This window comes from Oryza brachyantha, chromosome 10 (assembly GCF_000231095.2).
Source record: "Oryza brachyantha chromosome 10, ObraRS2, whole genome shotgun sequence".
Classification (NCBI taxonomy): Eukaryota; Viridiplantae; Streptophyta; class Magnoliopsida; order Poales; family Poaceae; genus Oryza; species Oryza brachyantha.
In genome coordinates, this window is record NC_023172.2 from 16044518 (window position 1) to 16068933 (window position 24416).

Genomic DNA, 24416 nt, shown 5'->3' on the forward strand with positions numbered 1-24416 from the left:
ATATCTAAAGTTATATATATACTAAAAATATATTTAACAATAAATAAACCGATATAAAAATAATTAATAATTATGTAAATATTTAAATAAGACGATAGTTAAATATATATATAAAAAATTAAATATGTCATATATTTAGGACAGAAGAAGTATATAATTAGGTCGGGCAGGCGACAAGGAAATTAGATGGATGCACGGTTTCAACGGACGGACCAGGGCGCTTGTAATTGCGGCGCACCAAGCTAGTCGTTATACCCCCATCCAAATCGATCACCATCCACGTGATGGTGTATCATCACAATCATTTCTGCTCTTTTCTCTCTTCGTCTCCTAGTTAATTCCATCTCTTCATTTTCTTTTGTCTTTGTCTTGTAAAGAAAATAATAGTATTTGAGATGAAGAGTATATTATTAGCACTAACTGGCATGAACGAAAACGGATGGCACCAAGACAAACGGGTCGGGCCTATAGAACAAGCTAGGCTCACAGTGTAGACATGCAGCACAATAATGTACAGGAGCGACCTGGCTGCAGGTCCGTATATATGACCATATAATACAATATGCGTGTTTGATATATTAGGAACAAACCAAACAAGTATTTATGATAAAAAAACAATGTACAAATATAACTTTTATATATGTTTCTCGTGATAGAAAAATTGAGAAATAAAGCATCATAAAATATCTCTAAAATCAAATCTAAATTTAAGATTAAAAATTTAAATTATGCGATACGTCGGACAGAAAACGAATCTTGTGTATATAAAAATAAAATAACAAAGTCTCAAAAGAATAAAATAACAATGAAATGAGATGAGAGGATAAACATTGAGAACTTTATAGATGAGACATTGAGCAGCCAGTACTGCAGCTGAGTATGCCGTACAGCAGAGCAGATCATGTGCATAGTGAGGGTGTGACAACAAAGGAAAGCTGCATGTACGACACGTACATTAGCCACGTGTTGCACAACCCGCTGGAAATCTGGATGCTGCTTGCCTCGCCCTAATCCTTCCATTTGCTTATTTTACTGCATTATAGTACTACTCTCTGACACCGTTGATTTTTCGTTTATACTTATTTCATTATATGACCATTAGTTCATTCCTAAATAATTAACTCTATTACTTCTCTCATACTTATATGCTACCTAGTTCACAAATGTTCATATAAAAAATCACTTATGATAAAATAAATGGAATATAATTTAATGCTACTTTTTTAAAAAAATGAATTTGAAGCTATGATTAAATCCATAGATTAGTTTCAACCGAAAATATGAGGAAAAAACTGCTTGATATTTGGGTTTAAATTTTGGAAGATGTTGTACAAAAGCCATCACAATTGATTTGAAATTTATTTAAAAATGACATTATTTTTTTCAAATTGGCGATCAAACAATTTTAGGAACGTTAGTAGATGGATGGTTGCAGTGACCAAACAGCGAGTGGCGGGCGAGTCCTGGCCGATGGAGAGATATGAGTCGACATCGTATATATCGTCGAAGCTTAATTTCCTTCATATATTCGAAACGTCGCTAGCGTTGCATGTATACATACATGTGAGCAGAAAAAAACAAAAAATAAATAAAATCGGGAAGCTAGCTGCTGCATCTATATATGGTACCAGCTGGGAGGAGGCCGTCGTTCGCAGGAGGAATTGAAGAAAACCAGCGGACAATGGTTTCATCACTTGCTTGCTACTTTGGCGCAACCTGACTACTTTCACTGTCCATCCATCGATACTTTTCTTTCTTTTTTTGGAATCTCTTGCTGTATTCAACCTCATATCCTTCTCCGTATATATATATGCCCCGTACTACTTGCATACTACATGTTGTATGTTGTATCCATCCATCCATCGCCCGGCCAGCTTCATTCCATCCCACGAAATGCATGCACCTGCAGCAACTGGTACTAGGCCAGCCAGTGGTGTCCCGTGAAATATGAGGTCCAGTTCAGTTCAGAGCACTAAGTAGCTAGAGAACTAATATCGAGTGAAAAAAAAACTAATGACGCGTATGCAATGGTTACATTAGGAAAACACTCATATCACTGTAAGAAATTTAAAATTTAGACCGAACCTTTATTTAATAACATCTTAAAGAACTAACATGTTATATATACTTATTATACAAGATAACTTAGACTGATTCTAATTAAAAAAAACTCAAAACTATTACATATACATAATATATTTTGTAAATTTTAGATCCGATGATTTTTGAAGGCCCTGTGTGATCGTCTCGCACGGCCCCCGGGACGCCCTTGAGGCTAGCTATAACAAAGTACGATGCCACTCGTCTATCGATCGTCGCCGTGTGCACACATGAATGCATATACGTAATTATGCATGTATAAGATTATACTGAAGATTAAGCTAATGACTAGACTGCACTATAGGGTACCGACCAATTAACTCTCCCAGCTGGTAGTAGTGCAGAGAAAATATGTTACTATTATATATTACAGCACCATATATAGTGGAGTAACCGCATGCAAACGCCTAGGAAATCAATCAGGAGAGCAGCACTTGACGTGCGCCACCCATATCATCACCATTGAATCAATCGTATAAACATCAAGATGCAAATACAATGCATGGACGACTAGTGCCCAGATGTCACTTGTTCCTTGTCCTACGTACGCGCCACCAACCAATCGGTTTTATTCCGAGACCAGTAGCACTGTACCATTCCCAGTCACATGTTACCTTCAGTTTTATTGGGCCGATCGTTCGGCGCACACAAGAACAAAAACGTTCTTACTTATTCAAAAGTTAAGCCTAATAAAACCTCAGCATCTACTCTAAATTTAAAATTAAAGATTATAATTTTGGCTTATAGACATCACATAAGCAAAAAGATGTGACGGTATAATATCTATTGTTTTTAGATAATAATAATATTACAACCTTAAAAATAACCTTGACTATTATTTTCTATCATAATTTAAATGAAATATAAAAAAAGTATGAAGTACTTTCAATATATATATGGTCATATTTTCTGGAATAATTATTTTAAAATGTATTTACAGTCAAAGTTTTTAAAAAGTAAAATTAGTTGGTTTAAAATATAGATATCTATACCCTACGAAAAGGTAGCGCGGTGGTGACGAGTAATTAATCCATCACTGTTACCCCACCACCAACTCTCGTAGTAAGATGAGCGGGCCCACGTAACAATCACCTCACGTACTATCTACCTTTTCTAGTAGAAAGAAAAAGGAATATTATGAAGCAAAAATGTCCACATGAAACCATGTAAGTAACAAATGTATCGAATAATTAAGAGATGACATATGGTAAATATGATAATATCTGAACTAAGATCCCGTTGCAACGCCAAACAATATGCTAGCAGTGTGAAATAGGAGACGAGGAGTATACCTGGGCACCTGGCGCGTAGAGTTGACTACATTACAGTTCAGGTGCGCGAAACAGTATATGAACGCAATTAAAATGGATCATTGACCTCGGCCTCCGCCGTGGCGCCGATTAATCGTTGGAGGAAGAACACGTGGCCCCACATATGTAGTATGATGTATGTATTGGATCTCATTGCATCGATCCATGGAGGAGTACTTTAGACTACAGAGCCCGAAATGGAGGAGTAGTATATAATGGAGTATATTTTCCGAATGGACCGACCATCCATCGGCCGGCCCATGCATTATGAATGTGATGGAGTACACCTTACCAAACCACATGTGCCTTCTTCACCCGTATTCAACTCTTGCTGCAACCATCATGTTTAAGGGGAGACTGGCCGGCCAACACTGACTCAATGCGATATTATTATACCGTCTGCATACATCTCAAGTCCAAGTAAAGTTGTCCATATCCAAACCCCCATCTCAATCAATACGAACGGACCTTTACAAACGATCGACAAGCCGTCTGATATAGTAGTATTATCCTGATCAGACCGATTATGGCACTGCTATACAACATCGATCACAACATCATCGTGATGCCAAACTAGAAGAAATTTACAGCTTCATGATAAACTGAAGGTCTCCACAAATAAGTATTTTTGATATAAGCTCCTCAGATCACTTATTCCGATTAGCTACATTTACAATATGTTTCTCATCCTTCGGTACGTATGGTTCAAAAATTTCTCAAGGTAAAAACTTCAGTCATATCTTCTTCATCACCGACTATTGAAACCAGAACAAAAGGTCTACTGAACTTTCTTTGGTCTTGGAACAGAAGAAGCGGCCAATTCTTTACTAGATGATCTGATGATGAAAAGAACTGTTTCCATCAGCATGCCACCGACTAATCCTAAGATGCCTCCAGCAGCATTCTGAAAGTCATAAACAAGGTGTTACTATAACACAAAAACTTGTTGACATTCACAACCAGGAAGCCCAAACTCTGTCTTTTCCCTCTCCAATGTTTTCCCAAAAAACCGCTGAGCTAGGTAATACAGCTTTACTAGCTTGTTTTGTCATGGTGATTTGCAGGAAAGAAATACTATGCCAAACCAACAAAATATGATGCCAGAGATGGAAGAGGCATGGTGGATGCCTTTCTTGAAGGCTTACCATTACAGGACTGTTGTTGAACAGAGCTCTGAAAGCAACAAATCCAACCAGATAACCCGTGAACATTATAAGAACAACATGAAGACCTGAAATAGAGGCAAAAAAAAAAAATCAATTGGACAGTGAAAGGCATACAACTGAATATAGCAGTCCAAGCTCAAAGCTGAAGGTATACCAAGTTACTAACTACTACAAGTACTAAGTTAAATAGGTGTGTGATAGACTTGTTCACTTAACATGCAGCAACGAAGGATCCAACTCCATTGTTCATGAACGAACAGTCTAGACAAACTACTACATCATTACCTATACTCTATAGTGAGTAATTAATTTTATTACACGCATCAAGTGCAACACTTCTCAAGAATGTGTACTGAAGGTAATTGAAATGAACAACTAGTGCAAGAACTTGGAAGTAATTAGTCCAACACAGACAAGTATGCACATGTGCGCAAGCATTGAATTATATGCATTTTACCCTAAACATGGTTAGAAGCTAAGATATACATGAAATTTGTTATGGGCATGGGAATCTGATGGCCGTAGCAAGCAGAAAGAGGAGTATGGTATTGGTGGGGAGAACTGATAAGAGAGGGAAACAATTGGTACCAAATCCGATCTGATCCTTGTAGGAGGAGAAGGGCTCGGGGTTGTCCTTTGTCGGCGCGACGTCCCTGACGAGTTCGGCGTACTCCTTCCTCTCCTGCATCTCCCTGAGCTTGCTCAGCCTCGCCTTGAGCTCATCGCTCTGCGCGCGTGGTGTTAGCCAGATCAAGCCACAGAGCGCTGAAATTAGCTCGAAAGGGCAGGTGGTAGCACTGGGCGACTGACCTTCTCGCGTGGTTTTGGGCTGGTTAGCAGGAAGTCGGTGCCGTCGAGGAGGCGGCGGAGGGGCGGGCGGGCGTCGGGGGAGACGGCGCACCAGATGTCGCGGAGGGAGCGGTAGGGGACGGCGGACTGGGAGGCGAGGGAGGAGGCGAGGTCGCGGAGGTCGGCGGGGAGGTCCAGGGAGGCGGCGGCGGAGGAGAGGAAGGAGCGGAGGGGGTCGGTGGCGGCGACGACGAGGCCGCCGGACGCCATGGCCAGCCGCCTTGATGTTTGGAAGGAGACGAGTCCTACGACTACGAGTAGTTGGGCTAATTAAGGCCTGGAATTGGTTGATGTTTGTGGGCCTTGAATGCTCTGAATGGGCCTGAGCAAAAACAGAAAGGAAGGAACAAAGGCCCATTTAGCTTTCTCCTCCCCTGTTTAAATCCATTCTACGCCCATATAACTAAGACAGAGAAGACCTTAATTTCATTCGCATCCTTGGACCACAGAACAAGACACACAGCATCCCTCCCTCCTCTTCTTATCCTAGTCAAGAAAAGTTTTAGTCATAACTTATTTTTCGTTGATTTGTTTAATTTTTTTCCATTCATGTTCTTTATTTTTAGTATCAACATTGTTCATCAAAATCAAGAATAGAGATATATATTAATTACAAGTTAACTCTCCAGAGTTAATACATGGTGCATCAGGTTATAGCCGGTGATGTTTATTTGTCTCAGTTTAGAGGATAAATGGTTATACAGTACGTATTACCAGTTAAAAAATATTTGATATATATATGGCTCCAAGTTTATTTAGAGCCCTCAAAAATTTAGAGAACTGGTTTGATGTACTCTGGAACATCAACATGGAATGGTCCATGGCTAGCTATCATGTCACATGGTAGCTAGCTAGCTAGCAAGGGGTATAACAGTCGATCAATCCACGCTCTCTTGAACGTACAATAAGGTAAGAGTTGAATTAAGAGAGAGCAGGCACGCGGGAAGGGAATGATGGATGGTTTAGAGCGCGCGATGGGAGTTGCTTTCGGTCATTTAATGGCAGGCACCCACCAATAATGAAGCAAATTAGGCCTTGTTTAGTTCCTAAATTTTTTTTCTAAAAACATCACATCTAATATTTGGATATCTAAATAAAGCATTAAACATAGATGAATTAAAAAACTAATTGCACAGTTACGGAAGAAATCTTGAGACGAATCTTTAGAATCTAATTAGTCCATGATTAGCCATAAGTGCTACAGCAACCAACATATGCTAATGACGGATTAATTAGGCTCAAAAGATTCGTCTCGCGGTTTCTAGGCTAGCCGTGAAATTCGTTTTTTCATTCGTGTCTGAAAACCCATACCCGATATCCGATCAAACATTTGACGTGACACTTCTCCCAAAAATTTTCTCAACCTAAACACCACCTTAGCAGCAGCTAGCTTCAACTCTTGTTGACCATGGGCATTCCTAACCCAATGACTAGGATGGTGTACATAACATTAATTAAGTTGTCATCTAGAATAAAAGATGATGTGGCAAGTGAATAAACGAGGAAAGAGAATGAAAGCATGTCTTACATGAGACATGGTTTCTACACAACATTCAGGATATCATGTGAGATAAGTAGCATTAAATTGAAGTATGAAATAGTGGTGTTTTATTGAAAGAGTAGTGTCTTTCTTGATGACGTGAAGTTTATATAAACTACATCTAGTGATATGTGTTGGGCCATTCATTCGTTCCACTAGCTTAGCTACGCTACGCTAACCTAAGCTAACTCCTCCATCAGTCCAGTCCCTTCCCTTCACCACTAGTCTTAATTAGCGCTAGCTAGCTCCATTATTCGTATTCGTGCTGATCGATATATTACCTGTGATGAATGCATCGATCAAACTACATGAATAGTGTAACATTTTGCATATATTCCATTTGTTTCGTATTGTACACCGTCTGTGCTGCTACTCCAACAGCTCGAAGCTAGCCTACCTGTTAGCATGATGTAATTAGGCCTTGATCTGTGGATGTGATTGCGCTATTTGCGGTAGGCTTGCATGCCACCCATGCGCGTATATATGTACTCCTGTACCCACACTTGGAATACGATCAATCATTCACACACTTTCATGGTATCAGAGCGGTTACGATCCGCTACTCTTCCGCAACCCATACCAGCGCCCGCCGCCGATCCGATCGCCACCACCGTCGCTGACTCCATGTCGCCGGGTGTGTCGCCGGTCTCATCGCCAGCGCTGCCGATCCGATCGCCTACCCCGTAGCTGCCCTCGACACCGGGTGTGGCCGCCGATCCGATCGATCCTGCCTCCGCTTGATCTCCTGCTGTACGTGCTGTACGTGGCTGTACAACTCCCGGCCGCCGTCGTCGTCGTCAACGTGCTGGACGAAGTTGTACGTGCTGTTCGATCGCCTGCTGTACACATCGCCGGGTGCAGCCGCTGCCGCCGATCGCGCATCTCTTCTCGTCCCGTGCCGTGAGCGCGCGGGCGCGTGTGCACCAGCCCCGCGACCACTCCCATGGCGGACGACGACGACGCGGCTGCCACCGCAGCGGCGGCACAGGAGGCCGAAGTCCGCGCCGAGGCCGAGCGCCGCACTGAAGCGGCGCGCCTCCGCGCTGCAGCCCTCGACAAGTTCGAGGCCGCCCATGAGACCATCTGGGCGCAGGCCACCGCCGTCGTCAACGTCAAGGCGCTGATCCCCATCATCCTCGACAAAGTGACCAACAGCTACACCAAATGGCGGGGCATGTTCCTCACCGTGCTCGGCAAATATGCCCTCGCCCCGCACGTGCTCGAGGACGAACTGCACCCCGACCGTCCGGTTTGGGTCCAGACTGATTGTGTTGTGCTGTCATGGATTTTCGCCACCGTCTCCAGCGACCTACAGCAGTCGCTCATGCTTCGCCAACGCCGTGCACGCGAGGCATGGTGCTACCTCGAGGACGAATTCCTCGGCCAGAAGGAGTCTCGTGCCATTCTCCTGGAGACGCAATTCCGCAACCTTCGTCAAGACTCCATGACGATCACTGATTACTGCCGCAAGCTGGAGACCATGGCTGCATCTCTTGCTGAATTCGGTGATCCCATCGGTGATCGCCAGCTGGTCTTCACTCTCCTTCGCGGCCTCAGTGGTAAGTTCCGCCACATGGTGTCTATACTGAAGCTGCAGCGTCCGTTCCCGTCGTTCGCCGAGGCCCGGACTCACCTGCTCCTCGAGGAGATCGACATCGACGCTCGCCCACCGTCTCCACCTGCGGCCCTCATCGCCTCGTCGCCCACGCCACCGGCTGGTGGCCCCGGCCGCCAGGCGCCGGCCACTGGTCCTCCGCGCACCGGCCAGCACAGCCAGGCTGGCGGCCAGCCAGGCGGCCAACGCAACGGCCGCCGGCGTGGCAAGGGTGGCCGCGGACAGGGCCACCAGCCCGGTGCTGGTCAGGGTGGCCAAGGCTCCTCTACAGGCGGTTACGGCGCCCCTGGCCACGGCGCATCCGCTGGCCAGGGTGGCGTGCACGGTGTGCACCCCTCTTGCACGGTGTGCACGCTCCAGATGTGGCCGTACGGTGGCCGCCCACCACCAGCACCACCGGCCTTCGCTGCTGTCCCGCAGTACGGCGCACCTTTTGGTGGTGCGTCCAGCGGCGGTTTCTACAGCCCCGGCTCCAGCTACCCGTTCACCTACGGGGGAGGATCAGCGCCCTCGACACCGACATTTCAGGGGGCACCATATCAGCTGCAGGCTGCCCCCTGGAACCCGGCACATGGAGGCGCATGGAACCAGGACTCCTTGGTGCAGAATTTCAACACCATGACGCTCCACCCCCCGGCACCTTCGGAATGGTACGCCGACTCTGGTGCAGGCTCGCATATGACTGCGGATGCTGGTAAAATTTCCACCCTATCCTCGCCCACTTCATCTACACCTTCATCTATCATTGTGGGCAATGGTGCTTTACTTCCTGTCACTGCCGTCGGATCTCATATTTTTTCTTTTCCACATCGCAATCTAGTTCTTAACAATGTCTTAGTTTCACCTCACATCATTAAGAACTTGATTTCCATTCGTCGTTTTACCACCGACAATAACTGTTCCGTTGAATTTGATCCGTTTGGTCTTTCTGTGAAGGATTTGGAAACCAGGAACGTGATCGCCAGGTGCAATAGCTCTGGCGACCTGTACCCATTTTTTCCACCAGCTACCAGCACCTCCGCACTCCTCGCTGCACCCACCTCGCTATGGCACCGTCGTCTTGGGCATCTTGGGCACGAAGCTTTGTCCAAACTCATTAGTTCCAAAGTTATCACTTGTAATAAAGATGATAGTCATCATTTATGTCATGCTTGTCAGCTCGGTCGTCACACTAGACTTCCTTTTGGTTCTTCCAATTCCCGAGCTCCAAATAATTTCGATTTAATACATTGTGATCTTTGGACATCTCCCATTGTCAGTGTGTCGGGCTACAAATATTATCTTGTCATTTTAGATGATTGCTCTCACTACATTTGGACTTTTCCGCTTCGCCTCAAATCCGACACATTTGCCACGCTTTCTAACTTTTTTGCCTATGTTCGCACCCAGTTCGGCACCACCATCAAGAGCGTCCAGTGCGACAATGGTCGTGAATTTGACAATTCCCCGGCCCGCACGTTCTTTCTCTCCCACGGTGTTGCCCTTCGCATGTCGTGTCCCTATACATCCCAGCAAAATGGCAAGGCTGAGCGTTCCCTTCGCACCATTAATAATATCTTGCGCTCACTCTTATTTCAGGCGAGTCTTCCTCCGGTCTACTGGGTTGAGGCACTCCACACCGCCACTTACCTTGTCAACCGGCTGCCCACCAAAACACTCGCCTCCTCCACCCCTTTCTTCCACCTCCATGCCACTCCACCCTCCTATGAACACCTTAAAGTTTTCGGCTGTGCTTGTTACCCCAACATGTCATCTACAGCAGCCCATAAACTTGCTCCTCGTTCATCCCTCTGCGTCTTTCTCGGCTACTCCTCGGAACACAAAGGCTATCGTTGTCTCGAGCTAGAGTCGAATCGCATTCTTACCTCTAGACATGTCGTTTTTGATGAATCCTTCTTTCCTTTCGCCGACATGTCCACCTCACCCATGGAATCCTCCGCTCTGGATTTCCTCCTAGATGACAGTGATCTCACCGCTCCTGTTCGTGGAGCACCGTTTGTCCGTGCAGGTACTATTGATGGGGCTGTTGGAGCTCCCGCGCCTCCCTACTCGTCGAGTGCTATGCCCGCGCCCCCTCGCTCGCCACCGAGCGCCGTGCCGCGGTCACCATAGCCGCGCGCTGGGCCCGAGGCGCCCAGCCCCGCCGGGCCATCCACCGGCGCTGCTTCCAGCCACGCCCCTGCGCCACCGGCCGGTGCTGCTGCCCCTGTGCATCCTGCACAGGTTGCTGCCAGCAGCACTGCGGCCACCGGGCGCACGGTCTCCACTAGGCCGGTCTCCATCGCTCCTGTCGTCAACGAGCACTCCATGCGTACCCGTGGCAAAGCCGGCATTGCACAGCCTGTGGATCGCCTCAACCTCCACGCTGTCCCAATGTCGCCGTTGCCTCGCTCCGTTCGAGATGCCTTGGCGGATCCGAACTGGCGCTCCGCTATGCAAGCTGAGCATGATGCCCTGATTGCCAATGACACCTGGAGTCTAGTACCACGACCTCCCGGCGTCAATCTTGTCACTGGCAAGTGGATTTTCCGACACAAATTGCATGCAGATGGGTCTCTTGATCGGTACAAGGCTCGTTGGGTTCTTCGGGGTTTCACTCAACGCCCTGGCCTCGATTATGATGAGACATTCAGTCCAGTTGTCAAGCCAGCGACAGTTCGAGTTATCCTCTCTCTGGCTCTCTCTCAGGACTGGCCCATCCATCAGTTAGATGTGAAGAATGCATTCTTACATGGCACCCTCACCGAGACAGTGTACTGTGTGCAGCCCTCTGGTTTTGTGGACTCCTCTCGCCCAGATCTTGTTTGTCGGCTCAACAAATCTTTGTATGGACTGAAGCAGGCACCTCGTGCATGGCACCACAGGTTCGCTTCATATCTCTCCTCCATTGGTTTTGTTGAAACCAAGTCAGACAGCTCCTTATTCATTTGTCGTCGCGGGTCCAACACTGCCTACTTGCTGCTCTATGTGGATGACATCGTCCTCACTGCCTCCTCTACTGAGTTCCTTCGTCATATTATTGGGGCTCTTCAGCATGAGTTTGCTATGACAGACATGGGTCAGCTTCATCATTTTTTGGGCATTTCTGTTACACGCTCTGCAAATGGACTGTTTCTTTCCCAGCGGCAGTACACTCAGGACATTTTGGAGCGCGCCGGGATGAGTGCGTGCAAGCCTTGCAGCACGCCTGTTGATCTCCACTCCAAACTATCTGCAGATGGACCCCCTGTTGGTGATGCCACTCAGTACCGCAGTCTAGCAGGAGCTCTTCAGTACCTGACGTTTACACGTCCGGACATTGCCTTTGCAGTTCAGCAGATTTGTCTCTATATGCATGATCCCAGGGAGCCCCACCTCGCTGCTCTGAAGCGCATCCTGAGGTATCTGCAAGGCACCACGGATTTTGGCTTAACCATGCGCCGTTCCCCCCCTTCGGAGTTAGTTGTCTACACGGATGCCGACTGGGCTGGTTGTCCCGATACTCGACGGTCGACTTCTGGCTATGCAGTATTCCTTGGAGATAACCTGGTGTCATGGTCCTCCAAGCGACAGCACACGGTCTCACGGTCCAGCGCAGAGGCCGAGTATCGTGCTGTAGCAAATGGTGTCGCTGAAGCTACTTGGCTACGACAGTTGCTTCTTGAGCTCCAGCACCCTCCTCGCCGTGCCACTTTGGTCTATTGTGATAACATCAGTGCTGTATATCTCTCCAGTAATCCTGTGCAGCATCAGCGTACAAAGCATGTTGAGATTGATCTCCACTTCGTTCGAGAGAAGGTCGCCCTCGGTCACGTTCGAGTTCTTCATGTCCCTACGACATCACAGTACGCCGACGTCTTCACCAAGGGCCTCCCTACTTCTTTGTTCCAGGAGTTTCGGTCCAGTCTATGTATTAGTGATGCTTCAGATTAGACTGAGGGGGAGTGTTAGCATGATGTAATTAGGCCTTGATCTGTGGATGTGATTGCGCTATTTGCGGTAGGCTTGCATGCCACCCATGCGCGTATATATGTACTCCTGTACCCACACTTGGAATACGATCAATCATTCACACACTTTCACTACCGTCACTCTCCTCTCCGGTGCTGTTGTCCGTTGCATCTCGCTTGTCGCCTGCGGCCATATATCCATCTCAACTTCGATTGGTGACTAAACCGCTGTTACTTTGTAATGAAACTAGTGGTCCGCGCATACTGCGTGGCTAGTATTATTATAAATTTTATCTATATAAAGTCACTTATCTTGATAATAATAATTTTTTAATTGTTAATTTAAATATTATTTTTTTAAAATTATATGTTTACATAGAACTACATTTACCTGTATTCTAAACTGTACTGGTATCTCAACTCTTTTATGTATAATATTTAATTTGTAATTCAAATTTTAGATACTTCTAAATTATATTTGTACGTCGACTCTTTCTTAATTTTTTCATATTTTTAACCAAAATTTTATATCTTTCTAAATTGTATTTATATATAGACTTTCCCCTCAATATTAATTATTTTAAAATTTTGAATTCAAGATTTGGATTTTTATAAACTTTATTACACATGGACTCTTTATTATTTTTTCTTATTTTTAATCGATCTATCCGGTTAAAAATATCTTTTATTTTTCTCTCTTTTATTTTCCTTTGATTTTCGTTGTCCAATTAAAAAACTCGTTATTTCTTCTTCCTTCAGTCCAATTAAAATCGCAGGCTGCGACTGCAAGTGGGCTCCACCTGCGGAATGTGGATCTCTGCGAGACTGCGACTGCATGGATCGCATCGCATGCACCTAACGATCTTTTTTATTCTTTTCCAAAAAAAACTTTTTTTTGTCCGTATCCAACTCTTGCCGTATTTCTGTTTTCTATTTTTCTTATTTTCTCTCGATTAATATAGGATTTTCTGGCACACAAGAGTGAACGTGGATGCAAACGCTATCAACTTTTATAATAGTAGAAATTTGGATGGTAAAACATATATGAATAAATTAAATATTTACATGTGCTTTGCACCGGGTTAAGTTAATTTTACTTAAATACTTATTTCATCTAGAGTAGATAAATATAATAATGACTTGATTTAAGAATTTATTTAGGTGTCAAAATTATAGTGTTAAATTTGCAATATATTGTCTAATATATTTGATAATAAAAAACAACCCTTTAAATTAAGAATCAAATCTAAATTTTAATTCAGTAATCAGTCGCTAATCAGGTTAGCTATCTGCAGCTAATCCCGCTGCAACAAAAAATAGATATGGGAGTCGAACGTCAGTTTGCAGATGGAGGCTGTCAACTAATCGTATATTATCAGGACTAACGGACGGCAAAATCCACGTTTTTTATCTAAAAAATCTCCTTGTCTGATCAAAAAATGCTTTTATTTTTTCTCTTATTTTCTTTTGATTAACGTGAGATTTTCTAGTCCGTGAGAGCGAACGTGATAACTCCTTTTTCTGTTAGATGGAGGCTGTCAACTAATCGTATATTAGCAGGACTAACGGACGGCAAAATCCATGTTTTTTATCTAAAAAATATCCTTGTCCGATCCAAAAAATGCTTTTATTTTTTCTCTTATTTTTCTTTGATTAACATGAGATTTTCTAGCCCGTGAGAGCGAAAGTGACGACTTTTTTCTGTTACTAGATTTTGCCAAAGAGCACTGTTCAGTCTGGGTGAATGTAGTAGCGAGGTAAACAAGCCTATAATTTTGTTGAATGACTAAATAGTTCATGAATGTTCTGTGATAATAATCAAGGATATATATATAAACAAAGTAACTTAATATTATAAAGTGGGTGATTTCAAATAGAATTTTATATACATTTTTTTACGAGGACCACACCGTTCTTCCATTTCTTAAAAAAGAAGAGGGGAGATTTTCTCAGATTCTATAGCGTTGTCGTCATTAGTTTTGATTTTCCGCCGAATCGAAAAGCCACCTTTTTGTTTAGTTGGAACTGGAATGAGGCACGTACAAGTAGAATGGTAATGCCAGCGAGCAGGGTTTAGTTAGTTAATGCACCTCGCTGTCTAACTGTATCTTCAACCAACGATCGATTGCCTGTTTGCTCCATCACTTGCATCAATACACACCATTACGATACGATACGATACAATTGCACCAGCACCAGCACCAGCACCAGCTAGCCATGAAAGTTGACTTGCTGTGAGGTCATCCATGACTCAACTTATTAGTTCATCACAGACAATGCCACATGTTTTACTACTCCGTTTTTAGCAGCACGGGAGAAGAGGAGGAAACATATGTTTTGTGTCGTAATGCGTAAAAGACATCCATCTAGTTATTAAATCTGCCATGTTCATGTGCGATGCTGCGTGCTAGTAGATGATAGTTCCATCCATTTGAAAAGGTAAGAAAGAAATTAAAACATGAGAAATATACGAGAGAGCAGTAGTAATGTGAGGCGAGGATGCGTCGTCCATGCATCAGCAGGTGGCGTACGCAAAGCATACGTGGCTACCTTAATTACATGGTATGCTACCTACTACTGCCTAAATTATGCTCCAGGTGGCTGACGGAGAAATACTAGTTGAGTTGACGAGTAATTTAAGGGTAAGAATTACTCCTAGTACTTGTTACTAGAACAGAGGTGGAAATTGATTAAGTGAGTAAAAAATAATAAAAGCGATCCGATGGAGGCAGGGTTGAATCGGGCAGCTGCTAAGCTAACCAATAGGACCTGCCGGTCCTCCTCCCAACTAACAACGGTCAGGCTGATCTGATGAGTCGGAGCCTGTTGCTTCTTTGCTGCTGTATCTAAACTCTATGGTCTACTGCTCCAGGATAATAAGATGGAGTTGAGTTGGTTGGTTGGTTTGGCAGCCAGCAGCACAACACCCACACCCTTTGAATGAACAAACTGGCCGTGGCCGGAGCCGGACTAGGACTATATATATATATATATATATATTCCACTTCCTATTCTAGTTCCAATTCCGATTCCGATTCCATCCATCGACTCGGGCTCTCGCCTTCCTTCCTTCCTTGTAGATACATACATACAGGGAAGAAGAAGAAGGAGAAATCCCCTAGTATATGTGTTGTTGAGGTTGAGGTAGCATAGCAATAGCATCGCATCATCTTGTGTTGTGTGCAAGCACAGCAAGTGCAGTCATGAGGGAGAAGGAGAAGGAGAAGAGCGTGTGCGTGATGGACGCGTCCGGCCCGCTCGGCCGCGCCCTCGTCGCCCGCCTCCTCCACCGCGGCTACACCGTCCACGCCGCCACCTACCAGCCCCAGCCGGAGGAGCAGCAGCACCACCCGCGCCTCAAGCTGTTCCGCGCCGACCCCTACGATTACCACGCCATCGCCGACGCCGTCCATGGCTGCTCCGGCCTCTTCGCCATCTTCAACACCCCCGCCCCCTGCTTTGTACGTCCTCCCCTTCCTTCCCTTTTTCTACTCTTGTTATTAATTTCCATTCCTCCTCTAGGAGTATTTAGTTATTAGCCTTACCAAATCAAGCCAACCTGCTTAGTTCATTCTTCCTTTCTCCCATATACCACTGATAAGATAAATTGAATCATCAATCAATTAGGGAAGGATTGGGAGCATAGGTAGAGTAATCAGCTCTTAAATTAATTACCCATCGCTAGCTGACATACAAAGAACTACTGGTAGAAAGAAAGACGCGGCCTTTGCTTTAAATTTCAACCGAGAAAGAAAGAGCGGGCAGTCCGGCCGGTAGATGATGAGCTGAGCTGGGCCTCCTGTCCTTCTGTCCTGCTTGCTTTCATTAATGCCACAGCTCATCTACTAGTAGCTTCTTCTTCCTCCTTCCCGTCCGTCCAGCTAGCTGGCTCTTGCTGCTGCTGCTGCTGCAATAGTTGCAGCCAGCCCTCCAGCTGTAACATGGCGGAGGAGGACTATTAATGGCGCATGCTTGGAAGCCATAAGCGGCCATGGATGGACACCCTCTTTGCTTTGCGCGTCGGCGTCGATGAATAAAATAAATGCGTCGTAGCTTGTGTGATTTGAGTACTAACTAAGAGTAAATAAAAAAAATGAATTAGCAGGAGGAGGAAGAGGAGATGATGGTGGAGGCGGAGGTGCGAGCGGCGCACAACATCCTGGAGGCGTGCGCGCAGACGGAGACGATGGAGAGGGTGGTCTTCAACTCCTCCGTCACCGCCGTCGTCTGGAGGCCGGAGCCGGAGGAGAGGGAGAGGGAGAGCGCCTTGGACGAGACCAGCTGGAGCGACCTCTCCTTCTGCAGAAGATTCAAGGCACGTGCCCTTTTCTCCCTTTTTTTTTTATCACTTTGAGGAGTGCTTCTTAGTTATTTTCATGTATGACACTGTTAATTTCCATTCGTCTTATTCAAAATTTATATCTAAATATATAAAAATATAATACATAATCAAAGTTTCTATAATAATAAATCATATTATAACAAAATAATTAATAATTATATATATTTTTTAAATAAAATAAATGGTCAAACGTAGATCTAAAAGTCAATGACGTTATATAAAAAATAGGAAGGAAGTATATAATATTCATACAGCATCACCATTTTCTTCCTTTTTTTTTTTTTAAGGCCACTGCGACGCCATGAATTTGATGATCGTATAGTCAGTCGTACACACACTGCGACGCCAGACAATGGCAAATTGGCAGTGGCGCTGTATGGTTGCTGAACAAACTGCACTAGTATTTATTGCGACACCCAACAACAAATTCCTACTTTTACATGCCAGCCACTTCTCTTCTACTTCTACCTAGCATTGCATACGGCTGGTCCTGTACCGCAGGCCGGTACCTTTCGCCATCGCCGGAGCTAGTAGAGTACACCTTAATTAATTACTTCCCAATTCATTCCTCCTCCTCCTGCTCCTAGCACAAAGTGTGCAATTCACTCACACAAAGCTCACCATCATCTTAAATTTCAAGTTTTTTCTCTTTCACCAACCCTCCTCCCTCTTGTATTTCTGACACTAATAGTGATGCATATTCCTATCTAGAAGCATGCAAAGCGGACGCAACAAACCAAACCAAAACCTTGAGAAAGCAAAGCAGCAGCATAAGCTAGTGGCACATCTGAATGCGTCAAGTCTTGCTTCGCCTGATGTTACATTATCTGGAAGGAGAAGGCCGATTCAGGCGTCAAAAACAAGGAAAAAAGAGCAGGCAAACGTCTTTGACTGCAAACAAAAAGCTGTGTGTGGCTGCGCCAAGAGAAGAGGAGAGGAGAGGAGAGGAGGAACATTGCATTGGCATTTGCACGTGGAATGAATGAGTGCGACTCTTTAGCTGTTTGGATTAGGACACCTACAGAAAACGATCACACACATCCCAGCCCACCTCTTTTTTTTATGCCTTTTCTTCATTCTTGGCACGTATATATCTCACTCCTTTGTTTAGTAGGAGTAGATACTGTTAAATATGTGATCCGAATTGTAACTGGAATTATATCCGGATTAGTTTCCTAGTAGGTTTCTCCCAGTTGTTTCCTACTAGGAGTCGGATTAGTTTCCTAATAGGATTCTTTCGCCTAATCCTACTAGGACTCTTAGATTTTCCCCTTATATATACTCTTGTAGTCTGCACGGGAAGAAAAAAGTTCTCATTGTTTCCCCTGCATTGTAATCATATCCTCATAGTGATTATTGCCGGTTGGCGCCCGTGGTTTTTCCGCAAGGGTTTTCCACGTTAAATTCGTGTCTCGTTTGTGCCTTTGTTTCTAACAAGTGGTATCAGAGCAGCGAAGATTAATCTACGCTACGTTGCTACCGCTGACCGGGCTTTTTCCGGCGATCTACAGAATCGCCGTTCCGTCGAGATCAGGTCGGAATCGGCGGCGACTCCGACTCGACGTCGCGTCCGCACAGAAGAAAAAGAAAGGAGCAGACGCACGCACGCAGGAGAAAAATTGATCGTTCCAAGGACAAGCCATCAGATCGTGCCGTCCAATCCGCGCTACTGTAGCAGCTATAGTACAGCTACAGTAACAATATCGTTTTTCTTTCCAGATTTAATTGCTACATTTACCCGATCTTGTGTGCCCAAAAGTTGTCAGATCAACTATTGTGCATCGTTCCGAGCACTGGAGTTTCGCGTATCTGCTTGGGTTCAACATATTAATACCAACAGATTCAGGATTTATTCCTAATGGCGAGTTTAAAGTATGATCTACCTCTTTTGGACCGAGACACAAGATTCTCATTGTGGCAAGTGAAGATGCGTGCAATTCTTGCACAGCAAGATCTGGATGATGCACTTGATGGATTCAACAACAAAAGGACAAATGATTGGTCCGACGATGAGAAGAAGAGAGACCGTAAGGCTATGGCATATATCCATCTTCATCTATCCAATAATATTTTGCAGGAAGTGCTTAAGGAGAAGACAGCTGCCGCGCTGTGGTTGAAGCTGGAACAGATATGCATGACAAAGGATCTAACCAGCAAGATGCACTTGAAGCAAAAGTTATTTCTGCACAAGTTGCAAGATGATGAGTCTGTGATGGATCATCTCTCCACTTTCAAGGAAATTGTTGCTGACCTTGAGTCCATGGAGATAAAGTATGATGAAGAGGATTTAGGCCTTATTCTGTTGTGCTCATTGCCTAGCTCATATGCAAATTTCAGAGATACTATCTTGTATAGTCGTGATACTCTAACTTTGCAAGAAGTTTATGATGCTTTGCAAGCCAAAGAAAAGATGAAGAAGATGGTACCTTCTGAAGGATCTAACTCACAACCAGAAAGCTTGGTTGTTCGGGGCAGGCAACAAGAGAAGAACACAGACAACAAATCAAGAGACAAAAGTTCTAGTGGCTACCGCGGGAGATCAAAATCCAGAGGCAGGTATAAGTCATGCAAATACTGCAAGAGAGGTGGACATGATATTTCCGATTGTTGGAAGCTACAGAACAAAGAAAAGCACAAGGGAAATTATAAACCGAAAGGTAAGCAAGAAGAGCAAGGTAAAGCCGCAATTGCTACTGATAATAAACCAGATGCAGAATTACTGGTTGCTTATGCTGGTTGTGTACAAACCAGTGACGAGTGGCTTCTTGATACTGGATGCACCTATCATATGTGCCCTAATAGGGATTGGTTTACCACCTATGAACCTGTACAAGGTGGTAATGTTTTGATGGGTGATAATACGCCCTGCAAAGTTGCGGGCGTTGGTACTATACAGATCAAGATGTTTGATGGCTGCATTAGAACATTATCAGATGTGCGGCATATTCCCCGTTTAAAGAGAAATCTCATCTCTTTATCTACTCTTGATCGCAAAGGGTACAGATATTCCGGTGGAGACGGAATTTTGAAGGTAACAAAAGGCTCTCTTGTTGTGATGAAAGCTGATATTAAAACTGCCGATTTGTACCATCTACGAGGTACTACGATAGTAGGTAATGTTGCTGCAGTTACCGATTCATTATCGAATTCCGATCTTTGGCATATGCGTCTCGGGCATATGAGTGAAATTGGTTTGGCAGAATTGAGCAAGAGAGGATTACTAGATGGACAAAACATCGGAAAGTTGAAATTTTATGAGCATTGTATCTTTGGCAAACACAAGAGGGTGAAGTTTACCACATCCACACATACTACTGAAGGTATTCTTGATTATGTGCATTCTGACTTATGGGGTCCTGCTCGTAAGAGGTCATTTGGAGGTGCTCGTTATATGATGACTATCGTTGATGATTATTCGAGAAAAGTTTGGCCCTATTTTCTAAAGCACAAATTTGAAGCTTTTTTGGTATTTAAGGAGTGGAAGACTATGGTCGAAAGACGGACTGAAAGGAAGGTGAAAGTCCTTTGTACTGATAATGGGATGGAGTTCTGTTCTAGGCAATTTAAATCATATTGTAGGTCAGAAGGCATTGTGCGCCACTACACCGTTTCTCATACACCTCAACAGAACGGCGTAGTTGAGCGTATGAACAGGACAATTATTTCAAAGGCCCGTTGTATGCTGTCAAATGCAGGTTTACCTAGACGTTTTTGGGCGGAAGTTGCTTCCACTGCTTGTTATCTTATTAATCGCTCACCCAGTTATGCCATCGATAAGAAGACTCCAATTGAGATGTGGTCTGGTTCCCCAGCTAATTATTCAGACCTGAAAGTATTTGGTTGTACTGCTTATGCTCACGTTGACAACGGTAAATTGGAGCCTAGAGCTATTAAGTGCATATTTCTTGGTTATCCTTCTGGTGTGAAAGCCTACAAGTTATGGTGTCCTGAAACCCAAAAGGTTGTGATTAGTAGAAATGTCATCTTCAATGAAACAGTTATGTTGAATGATAAATCTTCTACTAATGTTCCTGTTAAGAGTCAGCAGAAAGCAAGCGTGCAGGTGGAGCACTTGATCAGTTCAGTACATGTACCAGAAAAAGAGAATATTGCTAGTAACCAAGATGCACCGGTTATTGAAGAGTCAGACTCTTCTGTTGTTGAGCAGTCACCAAAATACTCTATTGCACAAGGCAGAGCTAGGCGAAATATTAAAGCCCCTCAAAGATTGATCGAAGAAGCGAACATAGTTGCTTATGCTATGAGTGTGGCGCAAGAAATCGAAGGTAATGCAGAACCTTCTTCATATTCTGAGGCTATTGTTTCTACCGATAGCAATAGATGGATAGCTGCCATGCATGATGAGATGGAGTCACTTGAAAAGAATCATACTTGGAAATTGGTGGAATTGCCAAAGGAGAAGAAACCTATCCGTTGCAAGTGGATTTTCAAAAGAAAGGAAGGTATATCTCCAACTGATGAGGCAAGATATAAAGCAAGGTTAGTTGCTAAAGGATATAGCCAGATTCCAGGTATTGATTTCAATGATGTGTTTTCCCCAGTTGTGAAGCATAGTTCAATTCGCACTTTACTTGGTATCGTTGCAATACATGATTATGAACTAGAGCAATTAGATGTGAAAACTGCATTTTTACATGGGGAGTTAGAAGAAGACATCTATATGGAGCAACCGGAAGGTTTTGTTGTTCCTGGTAAAGAAAACCTTGTCTGTAGGTTGGATAAGTCCCTTTACGGGTTGAAACAATCACCTCGGCAATGGTACAAGAGATTTGACTCTTTCATGCTTTCTCAGAATTTCAAAAGATCACAATTTGATAGTTGTGTTTATCTTAAAGAGGTTAATGGTTCAATTATATATCTGCTTCTTTATGTTGATGATATGTTGATTGCTGCAAAAGACAAATCAGAGATAGCAAAATTGAAGGCACAACTGAGTAGTGAGTTTGAGATGAAGGATTTAGGTGCAGCAAAGAAAATCCTCGGTATGGAAATTACCAGAGAAAGACAGTCTGGCAAGTTGTATCTTAGCCAGAAAGGTTATATTGAAAAGGTCCTTCGTCGCTTCAATATGCATGATGCAAAGCCAGTAAGCATTCCTTTAGCTGCACATTTCAGATTATCTTCAGATTTTTGTCCACAATCAGAAGTTGATATTGAGTACATGTCTGGAGTTCCATATTCAAGAGCAGTTGGTTCACTTATGTATGCCATGGTATGTTCGTGTCCTGACTTATCACATGTATTGAGTGTTGTCAGTAGATACATGGCTAATCCTGGCAAACAGCATTGGAAAGCAGTTCAATGGATTTTCAGATATCTGCGTGGTACTTCTAATGCTCGTTTGCAGTTTGGAACGTCTAGAGATGGACTTGTTGGTTATGTGGATTCAGATTTTGCTGGAGATTTGGATAGGAGAAGATCGCTTACAGGTTATGTTTTCACTATTGGAGGCTGTGCTGTTAGTTGGAAGGCAAGTTTGCAAGCAACTGTTGCCTTATCTACTACTGAAGCAGAGTACATGGCTATTTCTGAAGCTTGCAAAGAAGCTATTTGGCTCAGAAGCTTGTATACTGAGCTTTGTGGAATTACGTCTTGCATAAATATATTTTGTGACAGTCAAAGTGCAATTTGCCTTACAAAGGATCAGATGTTTCATGAGAGAACTAAGCACATTGATGTCAGATATCACTTTATTCGAGGTGTTATTGCTGATGGTGATGTTAAGGTATGCAAGATAAGTACTCATGATAATCCAGCTGACATGATGACAAAGTCAGTTCCTGCCACTAAGTTTGAGCTTTGCTCAAGCTTGGTTGGTGTTACGGTATAGTCCAAGAGACTATTTGGCGCGCAATCAATTTGACCTGTGAGGTGTATATTGGTGATTGATGTTTTTGATGCTACAAGAGGAAATTCGTCTCAAGGTGGAGATTGTTAAATATGTGATCCGAATTGTAACTGGAATTATATCCGGATTAGTTTCCTAGTAGGTTTCTCCCAGTTGTTTCCTACTAGGAGTCGGATTAGTTTCCTAATAGGATTCTTTCGCCTAATCCTACTAGGACTCTTAGATTTTCCCCTTATATATACTCTTGTAGTCTGCACGGGAAGAAAAAAGTTCTCATTGTTTCCCCTGCATTGTAATCATATCCTCATAGTGATTATTGCCGGTTGGCGCCCGTGGTTTTTCTCGCAAGGGTTTTCCACGTTAAATTCGTGTCTCGTTTGTGCCTTTGTTTCTAACAGATACTACCGGATACTTTTAGATATTTGCTTGTTCATTTGATCTGTCTGAGAAATAATGTCTCACTTGTTTGTTTACTACTACAGTATTCCAGTATATACAAGATACTTTTCGATGCTCCTTTTTATTTTTTTTCTCTTTTGTGTTGTTTGTTTGATCTGGGAGATTATGTTACTCCTTTTAATTTACAACTTTTTTATTGGAGCCAACCAACTAGCAGCAGCAGCTTAGCTAGGTAGCTTGTTGATGAATTGTGTTAGGAAAAGAAGAAAGGAATGAGTTTGTTGTGGTGTGGTGTTGCAGCTGTGGCACGCTCTGGCGAAGACGCTATCGGAGAAGACGGCATGGGCGCTGGCAATGGACAGGGGAGTGGACATGGTGGCCATCAACGCCGGGCTGGTCACCGGGCCCGGGCTGAGGCTGAGCGCCGCCAACCCTTACCTGAAGGGTGCACCCGACATGTACGACCACGGCGTGCTCGTCACCGTCGACGTCGACTTCCTCGCCGACGCCCACATCGCCGCCTACGAGTGCCCCACCGCCTACGGCCGCTACCTCTGCTTCAACCACACCGTCTGCCGCCCGGAGGACGCCGCCAACCTCGCCCAGATGCTCCTCTCCCCACGCACCCCTGCACCTCCTAGGTAATCACCTCCTACCATCTTTTTGCTGCATCACATCACTTCTTCATTACCTAGGTGTCACCTAGTACTTATCTTGCTTGCTTGTTTGGAAATGCAGCGATGAGCTCAAGGTGATCCCACAGATGATCCACACGAAGAAGCTCAACAAACTCATGCTGGAATTCACCAGTGGCATCTACGGGGACATAAATTGATTACGGCGTATTATCACCATTGCCTTGCTTTGTTTTATATCACACGTGCAACTAGACAATATGTACCCCCTTTTTTTTCTTCTTCTTCTTCTATTCTTTCTCCTCAAGAGGGAAATTTGGTTGGTCAAATGTACATGTTGTACCTGGCCAAGCTGCCACATGTATTCCATTCTTACCGAGGGTGAGATTATTTGAATGATTATTTATATACCAACAAAATTCTAGGAAAGTGTATTTGCAGCTGTCTTAACTCTCCATGAACAGCACTACAGCATTTGTTTTGAGATGGACGTATGTTGAGGCTTCAAGGGACCAAAACGATATATAGTTTCACCTCAGTTTACATGAACTCAAAACTTTTAACTACAACTCTGACAAACTTCCTACACTAATCACTCCCTGTCCTAGGGTATAAAGATTTTTGGAGCTGAGCATGGGTGTTCAAAACGTTGATAGAATTAA

At 44.0% G+C, this 24416-nt stretch overlaps 3 protein-coding genes across 3 annotated transcripts; 2 read left to right on the forward strand and 1 right to left on the reverse strand.

The window, feature by feature from the left end:
- Positions 1 to 3587: 3587 nt before the first annotated feature.
- On the reverse strand, positions 3588 to 5662 carry LOC102707343. Its single transcript, XM_040528273.1, has 4 exons — positions 5387 to 5662; positions 5165 to 5303; positions 4556 to 4641; positions 3588 to 4314 (listed from the first exon to the last, which is right to left on the reverse strand). The coding sequence occupies exons 1-4, from the start codon at positions 5633 to 5635 to the stop codon at positions 4189 to 4191; spliced, it is 600 nt and encodes a 199-aa protein (XP_040384207.1). The 5' UTR covers positions 5636 to 5662; the 3' UTR covers positions 3588 to 4188.
- Positions 5663 to 7370: 1708 nt separating this feature from the next.
- LOC121055564 lies at positions 7371 to 9969 on the forward strand. Its single transcript, XM_040528332.1, has 2 exons — positions 7371 to 9274; positions 9517 to 9969. The coding sequence occupies exons 1-2, from the start codon at positions 7909 to 7911 to the stop codon at positions 9552 to 9554; spliced, it is 1404 nt and encodes a 467-aa protein (XP_040384266.1). The 5' UTR covers positions 7371 to 7908; the 3' UTR covers positions 9555 to 9969.
- A 5743-nt stretch (positions 9970 to 15712) lies between these two features.
- On the forward strand, positions 15713 to 24258 carry LOC102699343 (cinnamoyl-CoA reductase-like SNL6). The gene is made up of 4 exons (XM_006662039.3): positions 15713 to 15970; positions 16615 to 16824; positions 23420 to 23760; positions 23858 to 24258. The coding sequence occupies exons 1-4, from the start codon at positions 15713 to 15715 to the stop codon at positions 23952 to 23954; spliced, it is 906 nt and encodes a 301-aa protein (XP_006662102.1). The 3' UTR covers positions 23955 to 24258.
- The last annotated feature ends 158 nt before the right edge of the window (positions 24259 to 24416 follow it).

Excerpts from the sequence above, each read along its gene's own strand:
- LOC102707343 (XM_040528273.1), bottom strand. The coding sequence starts at position 5,635 with ATGGCGTCCGGCGGCCTCGTCGTCGCCGCCACCGACCCCCTCCGCTCC. Across the intron at positions 5,304-5,386 it reads GCCCAAAACCACGCGAGAAG|AGCGATGAGCTCAAGGCGAG; the intron begins GTCAGTCGCCCA and ends CCACGCGCGCAG. Across the intron at positions 4,642-5,164 it reads CAAGGATCAGATCGGATTTG|GTCTTCATGTTGTTCTTATA; the intron begins GTACCAATTGTT and ends CCTCTATTTCAG.
- LOC121055564 (XM_040528332.1), top strand. The coding sequence starts at position 7,909 with ATGGCGGACGACGACGACGCGGCTGCCACCGCAGCGGCGGCACAGGAG. Across the intron at positions 9,275-9,516 it reads GCATATGACTGCGGATGCTG|GATTTGGAAACCAGGAACGT; the intron begins GTAAAATTTCCA and ends CTTTCTGTGAAG.
- LOC102699343 (XM_006662039.3), top strand. The coding sequence starts at position 15,713 with ATGAGGGAGAAGGAGAAGGAGAAGAGCGTGTGCGTGATGGACGCGTCC. Across the intron at positions 16,825-23,419 it reads CCTTCTGCAGAAGATTCAAG|CTGTGGCACGCTCTGGCGAA; the intron begins GCACGTGCCCTT and ends GTGGTGTTGCAG. Across the intron at positions 23,761-23,857 it reads CGCACCCCTGCACCTCCTAG|CGATGAGCTCAAGGTGATCC; the intron begins GTAATCACCTCC and ends TTGGAAATGCAG.